Here is a 17,811-nt window from a genome sequence, read left to right as displayed (position 1 = left end):
TTTGGATTTAACAAAATGGTCACTATGATTGTTCTTATGTTATGAATTTTATGGAACTTGGATGAAAAAACAAATTCATAAAGGAATATATTAGAGATGTGCGCTGATCCCCTTATTTTTGTTTTGGATGTGATTTTGGTACTAAAATGTCTTTGTGTTTTGGGTTTGTTACTGGTTTTGCTCAAAAATCCTAAAAGGTTTTGGTTTTAGATGTGAATTTAATAAAAAAATTGTGAAAAATAGGTAAAATTATGTGATTTTTGAGCTGTTTTTGCTCCTATATTTCTATTTATAGTTTTAACATTCATTTCTAGTTATTTCCAGTCTATTTTGTAAAATCACACTGTCCAAATTTTCACCAATTTTGGCCCAAGTCTATAGTGAGCTGTCTTGATGAAGGATTTTGCAACTTTACCATTGTTGCATCTGCTTTCTCTGATTCATTTAAAAAAAATAATGAAATAGTCTACACGGTTCTCTAACCTCATCATGTAGCATAAATTGTCAGCCATCATATTTCCATCTATACATGTATTCTTTGCCAGTGCCAAATGCTTTCATTTTAATATCTCCGAATGTGGGCTTTCAAATGCATCGTCTTGTTAAGACAGATGTTTTAGTCAAGCAAATCTGCATCAAAGTCAGTTATACATACTTGTGCGGGAAAGCCAACCATTGTCCTTTCTATTTTGTCTGTTTTACATAATTCTTACACTGCATTTTTAGGTCACCTATGGACCCTGTGCCCCCAGAGGAACAGGTACCTTAGACTCCAAACACCACCGAGCTTCCTGGCATGGACGAAACTGGACATAACAAATGGATGTAGATATACATGGTAACCGTCAAATATATCAGTCCCCTTGCTTGACTCACAAGGACAGAATTGCAGCACAGTTCTACCTTACTCATACCATAAAGAAACACTCTTGTCATGCGAGGATGTGATGTCTTGTACCTACTTTTGTGTACGTGCATTAAGATTTATGGGAAAATGCATGGATTTGTCAGCGCCTACAGGATTGCAAAATGTTTTCCTTGCTGGTTCCATAATGGGTTCATCTGCTGACGCTGAAACGCACCCTTTTTTCTCACCTTATAGAGATGTTATTGAATGACCCTTAACAACTTCACAAGTAATGAACATCAGAAAAATGTTTTGAGGTTTATGCTGCTGACCCTTACACACAAACATCTTATTTTTTTCCATCTTAAAACAGATGTCACTGCTCCACACCACATTAATTCCACTAGAAAAGCTTGAAATTTTAAAAGGAATAAATGTAATTTTGGGGGGAGGTTGTGCTGCTAAGAGTAGTATAGCCAGAGCACAATGTTTTTCTCCACTAAATATACTAGTCAGTTCAGAATGATAGTTACCTTAGTATATATACTAGTACTATATAGATGTGCATTAATAACAATCAGTAGCCATTACTCCATCTAAACTCCCTGACAGATTGAAATTACAACCAATTAATCAGCAAACTATTCTAGCTGACTGACCCATACAGAACTGCTTTACAATAATGACAACTATTCTATTGTTTTCTCCGTCCTGCTTTCACCCTGTCTAACGTTGTATTCTACAGTTTAACTGTAAACGGTATTTTCAGAGCAGAGCACGGCTATTTTCTCAGAAATTATGTTGTGCCTTGTTTTGAGATCCGAAACTGGCGCAAAACTGAGTCATATATATATATATATATATATATATATATATTTATGTTTAACAGTTAACATGAGCTAATAGTCTGCACAGACTGCTGCCTAACAGAGAGATAAGACACATTCCTGTACCTGGTTGTGTCAAGTTACAAGAGACACCAGAAGTACTGAGGACCCAGAAAAGGTCACACACTGTAAACTAAAATCTGCCCATTAACAAGACCGGTATTAAAGACTGTGCAAATGCATTAATTGCTGTTCAGATCTTTGTTATAATGGTTCACCTATGCTTTCAAGCCTAAATAAAGAAACTCACATTTAAGTCAAAGGCTTATGATTTTTGAATTCATACTGATTGGAAAAATCCTAACTATAACAACTTGGTGCAGTGTGACTCGAATTTCACAGACAGCTCTCTCTTGAAGAAAGATGATAACTCCTAATCATAGGACAGGGATTGACTGTGCCCGGAATTAAAATGTGAGCTTTATTACCTTTACCTTTTATTTCACTTCCTGTCTTATAAGAGAAAGTCTTGTTGACTTTGAGAAGTGCTGCCGTAGCTGGAAAACGACCTTGAATTCTCTAGGTAAGATTCAAATGTTCTTCTTTTTATTAATACACAACAGCAGATATATGTATTACTCTCCTGCTATACAGTCTGTATTGATACCCAGTGAGATTGAATGAGTCTTGCATTGTTCCACTAAGTGCGGAGGTAAATTGACTTTTGTCCTATTGGCGAGTGGACACTCCTATGTCACTAGTTGCAGGATTATAAAGATTTTTGTGGGTGAGAACTGGGAGACGCCAAACATCGATGGAATAAAACTTCCAGATGTGACACCAGAGATAGTTGGGTTAAATTATATGAGATACAGTCAAGTCCATAAATATTGGGACATCGACACAATTCTCATATTTTGGGCTCTATACACCACCACAATGGATTTTAAATGAAATAAACAAGATGTACTTTAACTGCAGACTTTCAGCTTTAATTTGAGGGAATTTACATCCAAATCAGGTGAACAGTGTAGAAATTACAACGGTTTCTATATGTGCCTCCCACTTTTTAAGGGACCAAAAGTAATGGGACAAACTAAACAATCCTACATCAAACTTTTACTTTTCAATACTTTGTTGCAAATCCTTTGGAGGCAATTACAGCCTGAAGTCTGGAAGGCATAGACATCACCAGATGCTGGTTTCATCCCTGGTGATGCTCTGCCAGGCCTCTACTGCAAATGTTTTCAGTTCCTGCTTGTTTTTGCCGCATTTTCCCTTCAGTTTTGTCTTCATCAAGTGAAATGGATGCTCAATCGGATTCAGGTCAGACGATTGACTTGGCCATTGCATAACATTCCACTTGTTTGCCTTAAAAAACTTTTTGTTTGCTTTTGCAGTATGCTTCGGGTCATTGTCCATCTACACTGTGAAGCGTCGTCCAATGAGTTCTGAAGCATTTGACTGAATATGCGCAGATAATATTGCCTGAAACACTTCAGAACTCATCCTGCTGCTTTTGTCAGCAGTCACATCATCAATAAATATAAGGGAACCAGTTCCATTGGCAGACATACATGCCCACGCCATGACACTACCACCACCATGCTTCACTGATGAGGTGGTATGTTTTGGATCATGAGCAGTTCCTTTCCTTCTCCATACTCTTCTCTTCCCATCACTCTGGTACAAGTTGATCTTTTTCTCCTCTGTCCATAGGATGTTGTTCCAGAACTGTAATGGCTTTTTTAGATGATGTTTGCCAAACTCTAATCTGGTCTTCCTGTTTTTGTGGCTCACAAAATGGTTTACATCTTGTGGTGAACCCTTTATATTCACTCTTGTGAAGTCTTCTCTTGATTGTTGACTTTGACACATATACACCTACCTCCTGGAGAGTGTTCTTGATTTGGCCAACTGCTGTGAAGGGGTTTTTCTTCACCAGGGAAGAAATTCTTCTGTCATCCACCACAGTTGTTTTCTGTGGTCTTCCGGGTCTTTTGGTGTTGCTGAGCTCTCTGGTGCGTTCTTTCTTTTTAAGAATGTTTCAAACAGTTGATTTGGCCACACCTAGGGGTAAATGTATTAAGCTCCGGGTTCTTCAACACCCGCGAGTTCGGCATCTTCGGCATTTAAATTTAAAGCGGCGCTGCCTTGTAAAGGGAAGTTTGCCTTTACAAGGTAGCGCCGCTTTAAATTTAAACGCCGAAGATGCCCGAACTCGCGAATGTTGAAGAATCCGGAGCTTAATACATTTACCCCCTAATGTTTTTGCTATCTTTCTGATGGGTTTGTTTTGATTTTTCAGCCTAATGATGGCTTGCTTCCCTGATAGTGACAGCTCTTTGGATCTCATATTGAGAGTCGACAGCAACAGATTCCAAATGCAAATGTCACACCTAGAATCAACTCCAGACCTTTTACCTGCTTAATTGATGATGAAATAACGAGGGAATAGCCCACACATGTCCATGAAATAGCTTTTGAGTCGATTGTCCCATTACTTTTGGTCCCTTAAAAAGTGGGAGGCACATATAGAAACCATTGTAATTCCTACATTGTACACCTGATTTGGATATAAATATCCTCAAATTAAAGCTGAAAGTCTGCAGTTAAAGCACATCTTGTTAGTTTCATTAAAAAATCCATTGTGGTGGTGTATAGAGCCCAAAATATGAGAATTGTGTCGATATCCCAATATTTATGGACTTGACTGTATATGTACAAATGGAACAGAAAGAACTGAGACCATGTTTCTTTCCTATGTCTGGCTTTTTGACGTGCACATTTTGGGACAATTACAGACTGTGCTGGGCAAAGATGTAAAAGAGTGGAAAGCATATACTAGTTTGCTTTAAGAAGCCTATAGCCTATTTCCTTCCTGATATGTAGCACACATTATGGTTAAGTGAGTGGATCAAAGATCTGATAGATTGTATAACTGCTATGAGATATCGTAAAAGATGGGGAATCCACAAGACAAATGAACTTTTCCCCTTATATGAATTTTTTTGAATCAGATGTATTACAGCTCTCCTGTGCTCCCAATTCTGTAAGAAGATCTGTGAGAAGCTCTGGGAAAGAGTGTGCCCTACCCTTTCTGTGTCCTTCTGTGTGTTAAAAAGAAGCAAAGAAGGGCTGTGTGTGGAAATTGATGCTGCAGAATCTCTCATTTAAAAATAGTATACTCTATGACAGAAAGTTTGTAAGAAAAATGTTTTGTAAGTTGAAATTGTTGTTGTATGTGGATGAATGTGTGGAAAATGCATGTATGTTTGAGGGAAAATGTTTTTGCAAGTATACGTCAATAGTTCAAGAGTAATTGAAATGTCTCTGGAGTACTAACAGGAGCTTAAATGTATTACAACTCATTCCAGTATTTTTCATACACCCTCCTCCGGACAGGACCAAGGGGTAAATTTATAAAGCTGCGAGTTTGAAAAAGTGAAGATGTTGCCTGTAGCAATCAATCACATTTTAGTTATCATTTATTTAGTACATTCTACAAAATGACAGCTAGAATCTGATTGGTTGCTACAGGCAACATCTTCATTTTTTCAAAACCCCAGTTGATAAATTTACCCCCAGGTGTCAAAAGATCGCAGAGATATCCCCATGATGCTGAATGTTGTTATTGTACCTGACAAACAGACTCTAATATTTATGAAATCAGCTTCTTCTCAACAGAAATTCTCCCAATGGAAGAATAGCAGATTTATCACTGGTGCACATAGATTGTGGTTCAGTAAAGAAGGAAAGTCAGTAGTACCTAAGTTTCTCCTACCTGTACTAGCTGAGCTGTCACACAGATTAAACTGTGTAGGTAAAAGGGACATGGTAAGTCTGCTGGTATGTCCCTGGATTCCCCACCTTTACTTCTAAACATTATGAGTGTAGCCTTATCTGTTTGAGGAGCAATCCAGACAGGCCAGTGCAAATAGAACCTTCTCATCTCCCACCTACTGAAGGACTTTTCCAGGTAAAACAGATTGACTTCTTCCAACTTCCTAAGGTGAGAAAGTTACAGTATGTACTGGCATGTGTAGATTTGTTTTCAGGATAGGTAGTGGTCTATCCTATGACCTCACAGACTGTTAGTATAACAGAAATTTGTGCAAAATTTTGTTTCCAGGTATAATATACTCCAGGTGATCTCCTCTAATGAAGTCACCCAACAAAATGTTCCACAATGGCCTTACCTCTTGTGTTGCATAGCCTTAGAACAACAACTTCCTAATCTGGTGTTAAGTCTGGCCATTGAGTTAGCTAAAGCCCATTATGGGACCATAACTTATCTGATAAAAATTACTTATCATTTGAAGGAAATGCAGGCATCTGTGATAGGCACACAACCAAAGCTGCCTTCCCTATGCCACTCCATAAATACAGGACACATAATAATGATAAGAAGTTTCTTATTTCCGTATGGGATCTGTCATGAAGTGGATCATTGGCTTTTGCCTCCTGATTTAAAACAAGATAAAAATAATTATGGTGACTACTCTGGAGAGAACTCTTTATTACAGATACATGCTAAAGTTGTTAAGACTATGAATCAACCAAAATGTTATAAATCTGATTGCAGTTTTGTAGATTGTAATTTTGTTCCACGTACCTATGTGGCTAACAGAATATTTTCCCCGACTGAGGGTCCCACTTGTAGTTGTTAATAACATTCTAGGTTGTGAACACTAGGGCATAATTGTGCTACTTTGGGAACATCTGGTAAGTGAATACTGAAATATGTGTAGTTCGCTAAGACAATGTTTGTCTATATACATTTTAATTACATTCAGTGTAAAACATATAAGAATTGACTCTATCAAATGTATTTTTCCTCGTTAACACAAAGTCCATTTTTAACCAAACCCATAAAACCTAGTAATCTATTTATTTACATTTGTACTGTCATTTTGCTAAAATTCCATACTATTTAATGATTTATATCTTATATTTACCTTGAATATTAGATTTATCTGGGTCTCTATAACCTTTATTTGATACTGAAAACAGTTTGGTGTAGATATCACACTTGGAGGAGTATACCATTCAAGTTTTGTATTTCCATTTTCAGATGATACTGAAATATTGATTGGAGGATTCAGTATTTCTACAATCAACAAAGTGTAAACTAAAATTAAAGCATGACCAATTCTTTAAACAGTTAGACATGTTTAAAACTTTATAACTGGCATAACATTACTACTCCATCCTTTTCTTCACCTTAATGGCCAATTATCCCCCTGGTCCCTCCTTTACAGTAGTTCTCCTTTAATTTGAATAACACACATTAGTCTAATTTACTCTAATTTACCAGCTATATATGTGATAAAAATGTGCCTGCTTTAAAAAAAAAAAGGTTGATGTCAGGAATTTTGATGAGTGATGTCTTCAACTTTATTTATTTAGGGGATTTGAGATAAGCTATTGACCAATTTAAACAATGTACGGGTTATTACTTATGTTTTTAACCAATAAAAATAATTTACACCATATTAATGGCCTCTTGGCCTTTTTGGTTTATTTGTGGGTGCTTTGTAGAACCAACAACAGACAAAACTGAGACTTCAAGAATCAATATATTTGATCATTGAAGAAAAAGAAGATTTCTTACTCCAGATAAGCCTACTTTCTTTCCTATTTAAGTATGCATAACTATAAGCATTAACAGAGCTTTTGGGCTAAACAGTTTTACAATGAAGTCAGTGGGAGAAGTGGCAGTATACTATATACCAACCACTTTGACTGTATATATCTATGCATGTATCTGGACATTTTTTTCAAGAGTTTCTTTCAGGCTGCAAGAGTGAGAGAACTCAAAGCAGGGGAGAAGGGAGCACCCCCTCGTGCTAACACTACCACATCTGTGTAGGAGGAGATTTTTCGTGTAATGTTGATCAATTATGCAAATGTTATGGCATCTTGCTATGTAAAGTTTTAATATTTGCATAATTGATCAATAAATTGACACAGTGCTCCTCAATCAAGGCTGCTATAGTGAGCAAAAAATGGTGAAATCTAGATTAGAGTCATGTATTTCCTTGCAACCTAATAAGGTCTCTCTGAAAGAAATTCACTGATTCAGTCCCCAAAAGTATACTTTTCTACTTTTTCTAGCTCTCACCCACCTCAATAAATGGAGTGGCAGAGATGAGATTACATAATTCACATCACCATGCTCCTACAACTAGATGTTTAATAAGATGGACAGCGCTTTTTGATAAGCTCTCTCAGGGAGAATTGTCTCCTCTCTCAGAATTTTTTCCTGTCTTCCCTTAACTTGTTAGTTATAGTAGGCAACTAGTCAAACAAGGCATAGTTTAATTTCTACATGAATTGGCAAATATATACAATTGTTTGTGAATACATTGCTTCCTAACAGACTATACCAATGTGGGGAAATGAAGACAAAGCCTTACTAAATTCCTTAAATCTGCATGAGGTTGCCCTTAATGTTGACAACTAGTGTCTGTCAATAATTAGACTTGGTGCGACCTTGCTGTAGTCAGATATGCCTCGTGGATTATAAATAGAATCAATTTATTAGTTGCGGATGAAGATCCTCCATGTCATAAACCACAATTTTTGATATTAAAGTTTTCAATTTCTTAATAACAGGTAAAGGCCGGAAAGCAACTTGACGAAAAACTTGGTATATAACCTGGATGTTTTTGTAGGCCCCATGTTTTCTACAGTAGATGCCAATAATGGGAAAGCTTGAGATGTTAATCTCCCTATTAACAAACTGATTTTCCATGCAGTGACGCAACTGGGGGTTGACCACAACCTCCAGTAGAAATTGAACACAAGGAGTGCTAAAGCTCTCTTTTACATGTACATATAACACTAACAGATTATTATCATATTTGGTTAGAAGAGCATATCTGCCAACATTGTGTTTTCACAGAGCAGGTTCTCGGGTAAGTTATCTGGAGGAGTAAGTATTTCATTAGCCAATGGCTGAAACATTAATTGACAATTTATGTAGTGGGGTGATTGGGTACATTGTGCGTATGGATAAACTTTTTACATATAACAGTACATTACTATTCAATATTCATTGCTTCAGCAACATTTCCAAGGGCAAAGTTTGTTTACCTAGAATTGTGAAAAAATCAGGTACAACAAATTTTCAGGGTGGGCAACTGAAAATTGCCACTTTGATAAATGGAGTGTTGATGAATATATAATATTTTAGAGAGCAAGATTGTTTTACTAATAGCATGGCTACTACGGAAAGGGTAATCTGGCAGGTTACAATAAGGGAAGAAAGTTTATGTGAAGGAACTGATAGGGAGTTTTAGTGATAATTAATATATATTTACAATGCCTTTAAATGTTGTTTTGTAATTTCATAATGTTATGAAAACATGCCATATCAAGACAGGAAATTTAATTCTCTGCTGGAGGATTGACAGATAGATAGATAGATAGATAGATAGACAGATAGACAGATAGATAGATAGATAGATAGATAGATAGATAGATAGATAGATAGATAGATATCAAATGAAACTCACCTATTATTTCTGTTCTAAAGGTTTTTGTAAAATTGTATATATGATTGAAGAGCTGAATCCTAATTTTATATTGCAGATTTTCATTTTTATCATATATCGAAAACAGATCTTTCATGTGACATCCAATATTTTTTCCTTGCTTTTTGAAATATTGCTTGCAACCCAAACATTTAGTTCTTAATCTAAACAAATCAAGTTAAATAATTATTCATTAAAATTTTGCAGCAACTTAGAGAAAACAACTCAGGGAAATAAACTATTGCAAACTGTAAAGTACCGCAACGCAAAAGAGTAGTCTGTGTCTTCTGGAGCATCTTTTTTCAAGTCCCACGTACAATTGAGATTGGTTAAATTGTATAGTGCACATGACACATTGTTGATGTAAACTGAAAGAAGAGAAATATATGAGTGTGAAAATAAGAAGAAGTAAATTTCACAACCAGCCCACCTCAGGACATCATCGATATGGTGGCGTACATTTTTACAAAAATTGTGCAAAGTAAATTATCCAGTAGCAACCATAGAATGCAAAGAGGAAATTAGTGAAACGAACATCTCCTACTCTGAAATGAGGACACTTGATAACTTAATGAATAATGACAAGAATGTTATTAAGCAGGCTGACAGGGGGAGGGGACAATTGTCATATTAAATAGGACTGATTACATCTTAGAAGTTGAAAGATTGTTGGCAGATGAAAAGTCATACAGAATATTGGATAAAGATCCTACTAATTATTTTGCAGGTGAACTAAAAAACCTAGTTCAACAGACCTTGAAAAATGGGATATTTAGTCGTGATGAGTATTTGTATATATTACAGGAATTTTCCATCACACCAACAACTAGTTATATTATAACAGTTGTCACCTTGAAATGGAAAAATAATATTCGTAAATCTCAATTGAACCATATAAAAATAAATTGTTCAGATAGGGAGGTATGTACTGAACAATTGCAGATTTATGTGGATAGATTTAGGTAAAGGTGTTACCCTCAGAAAATAATAACTGGAGCATTGGAAAAAAAAGAATAATACTGAGAGAGAAGCATTGTTAACCTATAAAGCCAAAAAAGTTAGAAATTAAATGATCCCTTTTATTACGGAATTTAGCAGAGATGAAAAGAAGATAAAATATACCCTTAATAAACATTGGAAGATCATTCGCATGGATCCTATTTTGGGTCTTATAGTGGCGGAAAAACCTGATATCATATTTAAAAGGACAAAAAAACCTGAAATCCTTTCTGGCACCGAGTTTGTTAAGAAATATAAGTAATAGCGAGAAATTTCTGAAGAAAAATACTAAAAGATTTTTTAAGTGTGACACACTTAATGCATTGTAGCAGATTATCAACAATAAGACACTGAACATCTTTCTGTCAAAAAATTCCAGCAGACTTTCAACAGCAGCTAATTAACTTTCAGTGATACGTGATCAAATTAAGGAAAAAAAGTAAATATGAGTTCAGTCAAATTGGAAATGCTGATGAAACGCTGGTCTTCTTTGATATGCCTCGAAATTACTCAGTCAACTTTAAAGGTGATAAAGAAATCAAGATTACAAGTACTGACAACAAAAAGCAGCATATCACTGTGATGCATTTCATCACCGCTGATTGTCGAAAGTTGCACCATATATAATTCTAAAACCATACCGAACAATTAAATTTTTCTCAAAGATCTTATTGTGCATGCACAGAAAAATGGATGGGTATGGCAGAGCTTATCGGAAACTGGCTAAATGTTGTGTGGAATAAATGTCCCGTAAGTCTTTGTAACCCATTGTGACAAGATCGTAATGGGGCTGCCGTCCTCTGGGGTGGACGTTTGCACTTCAGCCAGATAAATCACACAAATCCAGTATTTCAGGTTCAATAGTCTCAACTAGTTTTATTCACCAGCTTGCAAACAGAACAAAATCTAAACAAAATCCTAGCCTTCGGCTACTAATTCAGGGGTATTTCTCTCTCTAGAGTGAGGGGTCTAGTGTCCCTCGCTTAAACCAAACAATGGAACTCACAGATCAAAGTTGAAATTTCTCTCAGGAGCCATCTGACCTCCTCCCCAGACAGTGAGAGAGAGTGATCAGAGCTGCAGTCTTTTACAGGCAGCAAACAGGTGCAACTCCTAATTAGTCTGCTCTGAAAACTGCACTGGGACGCTTTTCCCACACACCTAACAATCTCTCTGGTGGTTTAAAATACCAATGACAGGAATTTAGGAGTTATATACCTGCCACTCACTTCTTTACCAGTGCTTCTCTCACACCACCTAAACATCCAAGTACTTGATGCATTTTGTGGACATTTGTCCAACTAAGTCAAAAATAAAATTGTACAACAATGTGTTGACTTTGTTGTGTTTCCTGGTGGCATAACTAGCCAACTACAGTCACTCGATGTTTCAGTCAACAAATCATTTAAGGATTACTTGAGAAAGGAATATGATTCCCGGCTGTTGATTGACAACCTTCCGCTGACACCTTCCAGAAAAATGAAGACCGGCATCAAAATTGGCAGAATGGACATCAACAGCTTGGAAGCTGACCCCAGAAAGAATAATGCAGGTGGTGAAATTTTGTACAGTATTATTGTTTTGTGTATATTCTTTACATTTAGGGCTAGATTTACTAAACTGTGGGTTTGCACACTAGGGGGTTTTTTACTAATCTGCGGGTATGAAAAAGTGGAGATGTTCCTATAGCAACCAATCGAATTCTAGCTGTCATTTTGTAGAATGTACTAAATAAATGATAGCTGGAATCTGATTGGTTGCTATAGGCAACATCTCCACTTTTTCATACCCGCAGATTAGTAAATATACCCCCTAGTGTGTTTCCCTATTGTTGTTTTTAGTGCCGGTAAATTGCTTTCTATCACTGGTATAATAAAAAAAAATTGTTAGCAGTAGATATAATATTTTAGTGTTTTATTTTATTGACAGGATTCAGTCTTAGTGTACTTCTTACAATCAATTGCGTGTTAGAATCTAATAAATACAGTATGTTGTTAACATGCTTTTGAAAGGATATTGAAGGTCTATTATCAATAGCATCAAGATCTGTGCTCAACCTAACCTTGACTTCATGAGCAGTATAAAGATTATAATGCATTATGGAGAATCCTGAAGTCATTGGTGAAGTTCTGACCTTGATATTGTCTGGAGTGACTAAAATAAAACTATATATATATATGATCATTCCCATGTTGAGTTGCTTTTATCATGTTTACTCAATGTGGGCAAGTAATAAAGTGGTAAATTTAACCATGCCTGTGTCTGCTCTCTAGCTGTCCTATCCAGACATCCTGCTGTGGCTTGTGTCCTGTTCTCTTTGAAATCATAAAAGTGATGCTAACCATAAGGTCTAGCATGTCATATATATACATATAGGAAAGGTAATACATCAGAGAAATAATGTTCATAAATCATACTGGCATCAATGACTATATTTATATAAAATTGATGAAGATAGGACCATGACATATGTCTAATTTAAATGGTAACCCCAGAGAGAAGATTTAGTAGTAACATATTGTCCCAAAAAATGTACCTAATATTGTCAGATTTCATATGTATCTATGTGTAAATTTGTGACTGGCTGATTGAATGTTAAATTATAAATAAGGCCAGGAGTTCCTGAGAATTACACCAATTATTTAGCTTAGTTATCCACCAAAGACAGAACTCAATGCTTACAATATTTTAAAGACATAATCTGCAGCAGCTCACTCCCTTTTTGTGGTCCCTATTTATTTTGTGGAATTCCAACATTGGCAAAAACAAAGATTGATTAATAGAACTCTCTTGTCTGATGTTTGAAGCTAAGATGGGTGGCCCAGCCCTGCTTCAGAGAATGGTCTGGCCATGGAAATTGCACAAGTTACTGGACTGTTGCTTTCAGAAGAGGATTCTAATAATTCAACTATAGATACTACTATGGACATTTATTTGCAAACTGCTTCAAAAATGCAACTGCTACCACAGTGCCAGACAGAAAAATTAGTCAAGCAAGAGGCTGCAGAGAAAAGCAGCACAAAGGGCGTAGAATGAGAGGCTTAAAGATTGCTCTACTAAATTCCCCATTTCTTTAGAAAACCAGAGAGGATTGTATTAGCTGACCCATTTGTGCAAAAAAGATGGAGATTTGAACAATTTTCTGTGGGATTTCAAAAAACGTGCAGTCAGTACCAGCTGACTGGCAGTGGGCATAGTACTTAACCCCTGAACTGAGAGGTAAAGCTTTGGAAGCTGCAGTATTTTAACATTGCCTGTGAGGCACATCTACAAAAGTTTAGAGATTGAAAATGCGGTGCTTCTAACTCCTATTATGGATAAATTGCTAACTACTCTTCAACAGTGGATTGGGGGTTTTAAAAAGCAACACCTTTGAAGGTCTGAAAATTTTTGATGGAGCAATGGAGGATGAATCAAGAAGCCGTGTTATGCGAGGAGGCATCTACACTGGTTTACAGATATACTCTTAATTGGGCATCAGCAGCTGAAAAAAGGAACGCTGGTACCAGGGCAGTTCTCCTGAAAAGGGGGGCACACCCCTGGAAATCCACCTGATGTTTCTTCCTCTTTTTTTCGAGAGGGTGGGTAAAAATGTTATCCAAGACACAGTCAGTATGAGAGATTCTAACAAGTAACAATTATCTATTTCTTACTGACACTTTTATAAAACATTGAATGCTAATGTGGATCATTTAAAATATTAAATATAAAATTAATGTGTGGTCTGCACTATGATGTTTTTTCATTGCTTTATTTTACATGTTTCACCTGGAGAAAGAGGAATAAATCCCATTCATAACGAGAGATACACCATGCCAGAGAACTTCCAGAATTTTTTTACACTGTGGTTGGACATTACTTTGCAATTCAACAAATTGTCACGTGATTTGTGTTATGTTGTTATAGTAGGAAATTAGTTCTTGGATGATAACCTATGGTGTACATTGCTGCATGTGATATGTGATAGAAGCACAGGTCAATCTAGAAAAAGATAATTTCCTTTTAGTCTTCTAATGGTATACTTTCTAAACATGAAGGAGACTGGGCTGCATGTTGCCCATCATTGCATCATATTATATACACATGCAATTTAGCAATTGGTACTTAAATGTCATATTAATGATAATTTACACTTACTATTCGCAGCCTTGTAAACAATTTCAGTCTGGTTGCCTTCTAACATTATTACATTATTCTCACAAAGTGCGTTTGATACTGATGCTATGAACCCAGGATGCAGGCGAAGATTAATAATCTTATAGTTTTCTGTCAGTATCTCCTAAGAATGATTAAAACAAATTTGGAGAATCTTCATCATCGAACACTTTATAACTACAATGTTTGCTTAAAAAGAAAAAAGATAGTTTTTTTTATTCTGGTTATTGTCATTGGGAAAGAACAAACCATAAAATTCTAATAGCAGTATTAACTATATGTTAACATTTTAACCCTTGTATACACACTCTCCTGCACACATTATTCAGATTCTTATTGGGGTTCATCCTGTGTTGAGCATACACCCGTTTGTTTGGTGTAAAATATTTGTACTGCGCATGCCCACAAATAAAGTGTACACCTTCATTCATATGCAAATTAGAATAACACTCAGTAGCTGTATGACCAGGCTCGGGCTGGCATATATCAGCAAGGGGGGCGCACAGGCGGCCGCATCACATGACACGCGATGCGGACGCGGCTGCATCGCGTGTAAACAGCGCTAAAACTGAGCGACCCGGGGATCCGATGCGCCCCTGCCACCCGGGCCAGCCCGCACCTGTGTATGACTTGTCCATGTCTATAAGGGCTGGTTCAAATACACACCAGTGATGACAGTCACTGATTGGTTGATTGTGAAATCATGTTTGAAGCTGACAGTTCTTTCTCCATTGCTCATAACTTTATTATATGATTTTTGGTGTATAAAGTAGAATGATTTTGAATGATTTGCTACTTTGAGAAGGAAAGTGATACCTGCTATATTATAGAGGGTTTTTAATTTAAATCAAACAGAGCGCAAATGGTTTTTTTGCTTACATAACACTAATGTTAAAAACTTCTTGCGCCTATGACATGGATAGGTGTAAGTGTTTCTGATGTACACCTGACATAAACCTGGCGCATATGCTGCTGGTGCAGAGCTAGATACATCTTGAAATGCATTCGACTCAGCATACGGGAATAAATGAGCTATTTTTATGTGCATTTTTTTAGAGATTTTTTTTTGGATACATATGCATCCACTCAGCATCAACCTCAAAGTGTTTTGTTAATGAATTAGTATTTGAGATATAAGCCAGTATATGTGTACAGGTCTCCATGCAATATTGAATTTTTTTTGCCTTATGTGATCTGCTTTCTAAATCGAAAGGTCTTTAACTTCCAGCACTCCACAGACACTGGTATAAGGTATTATGCCATCATGTCTTTATGGATTAATCACTGGCTCTTATGGCACAATTATTAGCTAAGTGATGGTTATTTTTAAAAGGATTTACTAATGAATACTGTGGAATAAGCAATGATAATTAAAACTTAATGATAAAATAATGAGAAATGTTAAGTATTGCTCCTGTAAAAGGTTGCCTAAACTCATGACCAATTCAATTTATCAATAAACCAATTGCACTATAAAGAACACTAAATGTATATTAATGCACAAAATTAGATTTAGTTAATGAATAACAGATACATTTAAAGCACTGATTACCATTATCCACGTTGTCTTATCCAGAAATTGATATGAAAAATTATAGCAACCATCAAAATTCATTATTTCAGTAGTCACCTCTGAACCCCAGGAAACATTGACATAATTCAAGCCATAACCAGATATTCTAACTTTAGGCTGTTTAAGAAAAACTGTAAATAGAATGCAATGAATTAATAATAAAACATAAATAATGAGAAATGCACAACATGTATATGTAAAAAGTTTTTTTAATGGAGATTAAGTAATTATTTAGCCCCTATAGCAAACATGGTTGTTATATGGGCTAATTTTTGGGAAGGTAATCTTTTAAATTATATTATAGTGAATGATAACAAGATAAAATTAGTCAGAACAACTCCTTGAAACAATGCAGTAGTTTGCTAGTGAAAACATAGTTTCCTAGAGTAATTTCTGTGTTGTTACAGTAGATTAAAGTATTTCACAATCAGGATTATCTTGTTATATCGCTAATATAACTATTTGGATTTTAGAAAGGGAGGGTGTTTGGTGTTCAGTTTTCAACTTTTGAGTTGTTTTAGCAAATTGCTTGATATGAATTGAAAATATATCATTGTTCACAAGGAATGGGAGTCTGTGGTCTCTCCGAAATGCTGTATATGCTAATATTTTTATTCACTTTTTTTGTTGTGATCAAAAATTGTTTTAAATAAATATATTTTTTATAAAGACCTGGGGGCTGATGCGGAGTAGAAGTTACTCCAGTTTGCTTGGTGTATCTTGTGTGAAATCACTCTGTGCATGCTTAGAAAGTGAGTGCAAGCATATGCATCTCTGCAGACTTGCGTGATTCTGGCAATTACACTGACCTGCTTCTGGGGATGTGGGACTCGCGCTAAGCAAGTTGTAAATTAAGGGTGTTTGATAGTAAGAGCATTAAGAGTCTTTTCTCATACAACCGGGCATAGTGAGTTTCATATTGGCTACATGCTACCACTGTATGCTTGCAGTCATATAATGATGACTATTACTTTGTAATTGCCTCATTTGACTGGTTGTGACTGATGTGATTTTAATATGGTTATTGTTATGTCTCTGACGCAGGACCAGTTGTCAAATGTATTCGTCAGTATTAAATCAGATAAACGCATTTGAATTTAAGATTTGGACAAAATTATTTGCTCTTCCCTATTGTAAACCCTGAATGATAACTTGTTTAGGTTCATGACACTAGGTTTGCGTAGTTGATGAAAATTAAATAATTACAGCATTATATTTCAGCCACTGTAATTCATTGCAAGCCCATATTATCCACTATTAAGAGCCACAGCAATATCAATTGGAATAATAAAAAAAAATCATATATAAGTTTATACAGTTTTGCTTTGTCAAACCACATATTATATGGCTTGGCCCACCAAAATTCATGACAATCTTATTCATTTTCAAAGCAAATTCTATAATCACATAGGGACATTGAAATCTACTTGCAAACTTGTCCCTAATGTGCACTTGACAAATATAAACAAACTTATTTTTATGTGTTTTTACGTGTTATAATAAGGATTTACATTTATAAAGTGCAAAAAATGCATGAAAACTTGTAATTTAAGCTAATGGTCCAATCTTAGGGTATGTACAGTCAATCTAGGAAATATATATTAGCATAGATTTTTTCCTGGCTGTGTTCAGCATGATGAAATCAGCTCAAACACGTGTAAAATTAGAGAATATTTATCTCTATAGTAAACATTGTTAGCCTGATTCATCAATGGTTGTAAGTCCCATTACGTGCCATATGTTGTGTAAAATTGCTATGCTTGCATGCAATTCATCTTTGAATGCAAAGGACAACACCAACTGTCAATGATTTCATGGGCGAATGGGGGTTGGGAAAGAGCATAGAAAATGTACATTAAGGGGGTGTGAAGG

At 35.8% G+C, this 17,811-nt stretch overlaps 1 protein-coding gene across 1 annotated transcript in view; it reads right to left on the bottom strand.

The window, feature by feature from the left end:
• The window catches only part of LOC142139150 (interleukin-5 receptor subunit alpha-like), a 57,328-nt gene that overhangs the window by 18,751 nt on the left and 20,766 nt on the right, over positions 1-17,811 (bottom strand). The window contains exons 3-7 of the mRNA XM_075196511.1: positions 15,919-16,070; positions 14,349-14,490; positions 9,472-9,580; positions 9,195-9,376; positions 6,633-6,784 (exon numbers count right to left, since the gene is read on the bottom strand). Of these exons, the coding sequence (XP_075052612.1) occupies positions 6,633-6,784; positions 9,195-9,376; positions 9,472-9,580; positions 14,349-14,490; positions 15,919-16,070 (737 nt within the window). The remainder of the gene's footprint in view (positions 1-6,632; positions 6,785-9,194; positions 9,377-9,471; positions 9,581-14,348; positions 14,491-15,918; positions 16,071-17,811) is intronic.

Source organism: Mixophyes fleayi, chromosome 2 (genome assembly GCF_038048845.1).
Source record: "Mixophyes fleayi isolate aMixFle1 chromosome 2, aMixFle1.hap1, whole genome shotgun sequence".
Taxonomy (NCBI): Eukaryota; Metazoa; Chordata; class Amphibia; order Anura; family Limnodynastidae; genus Mixophyes; species Mixophyes fleayi.
Note: the sequence above shows the minus strand (reverse complement) of the source record. Positions and strands in the feature narration are given on the sequence as shown.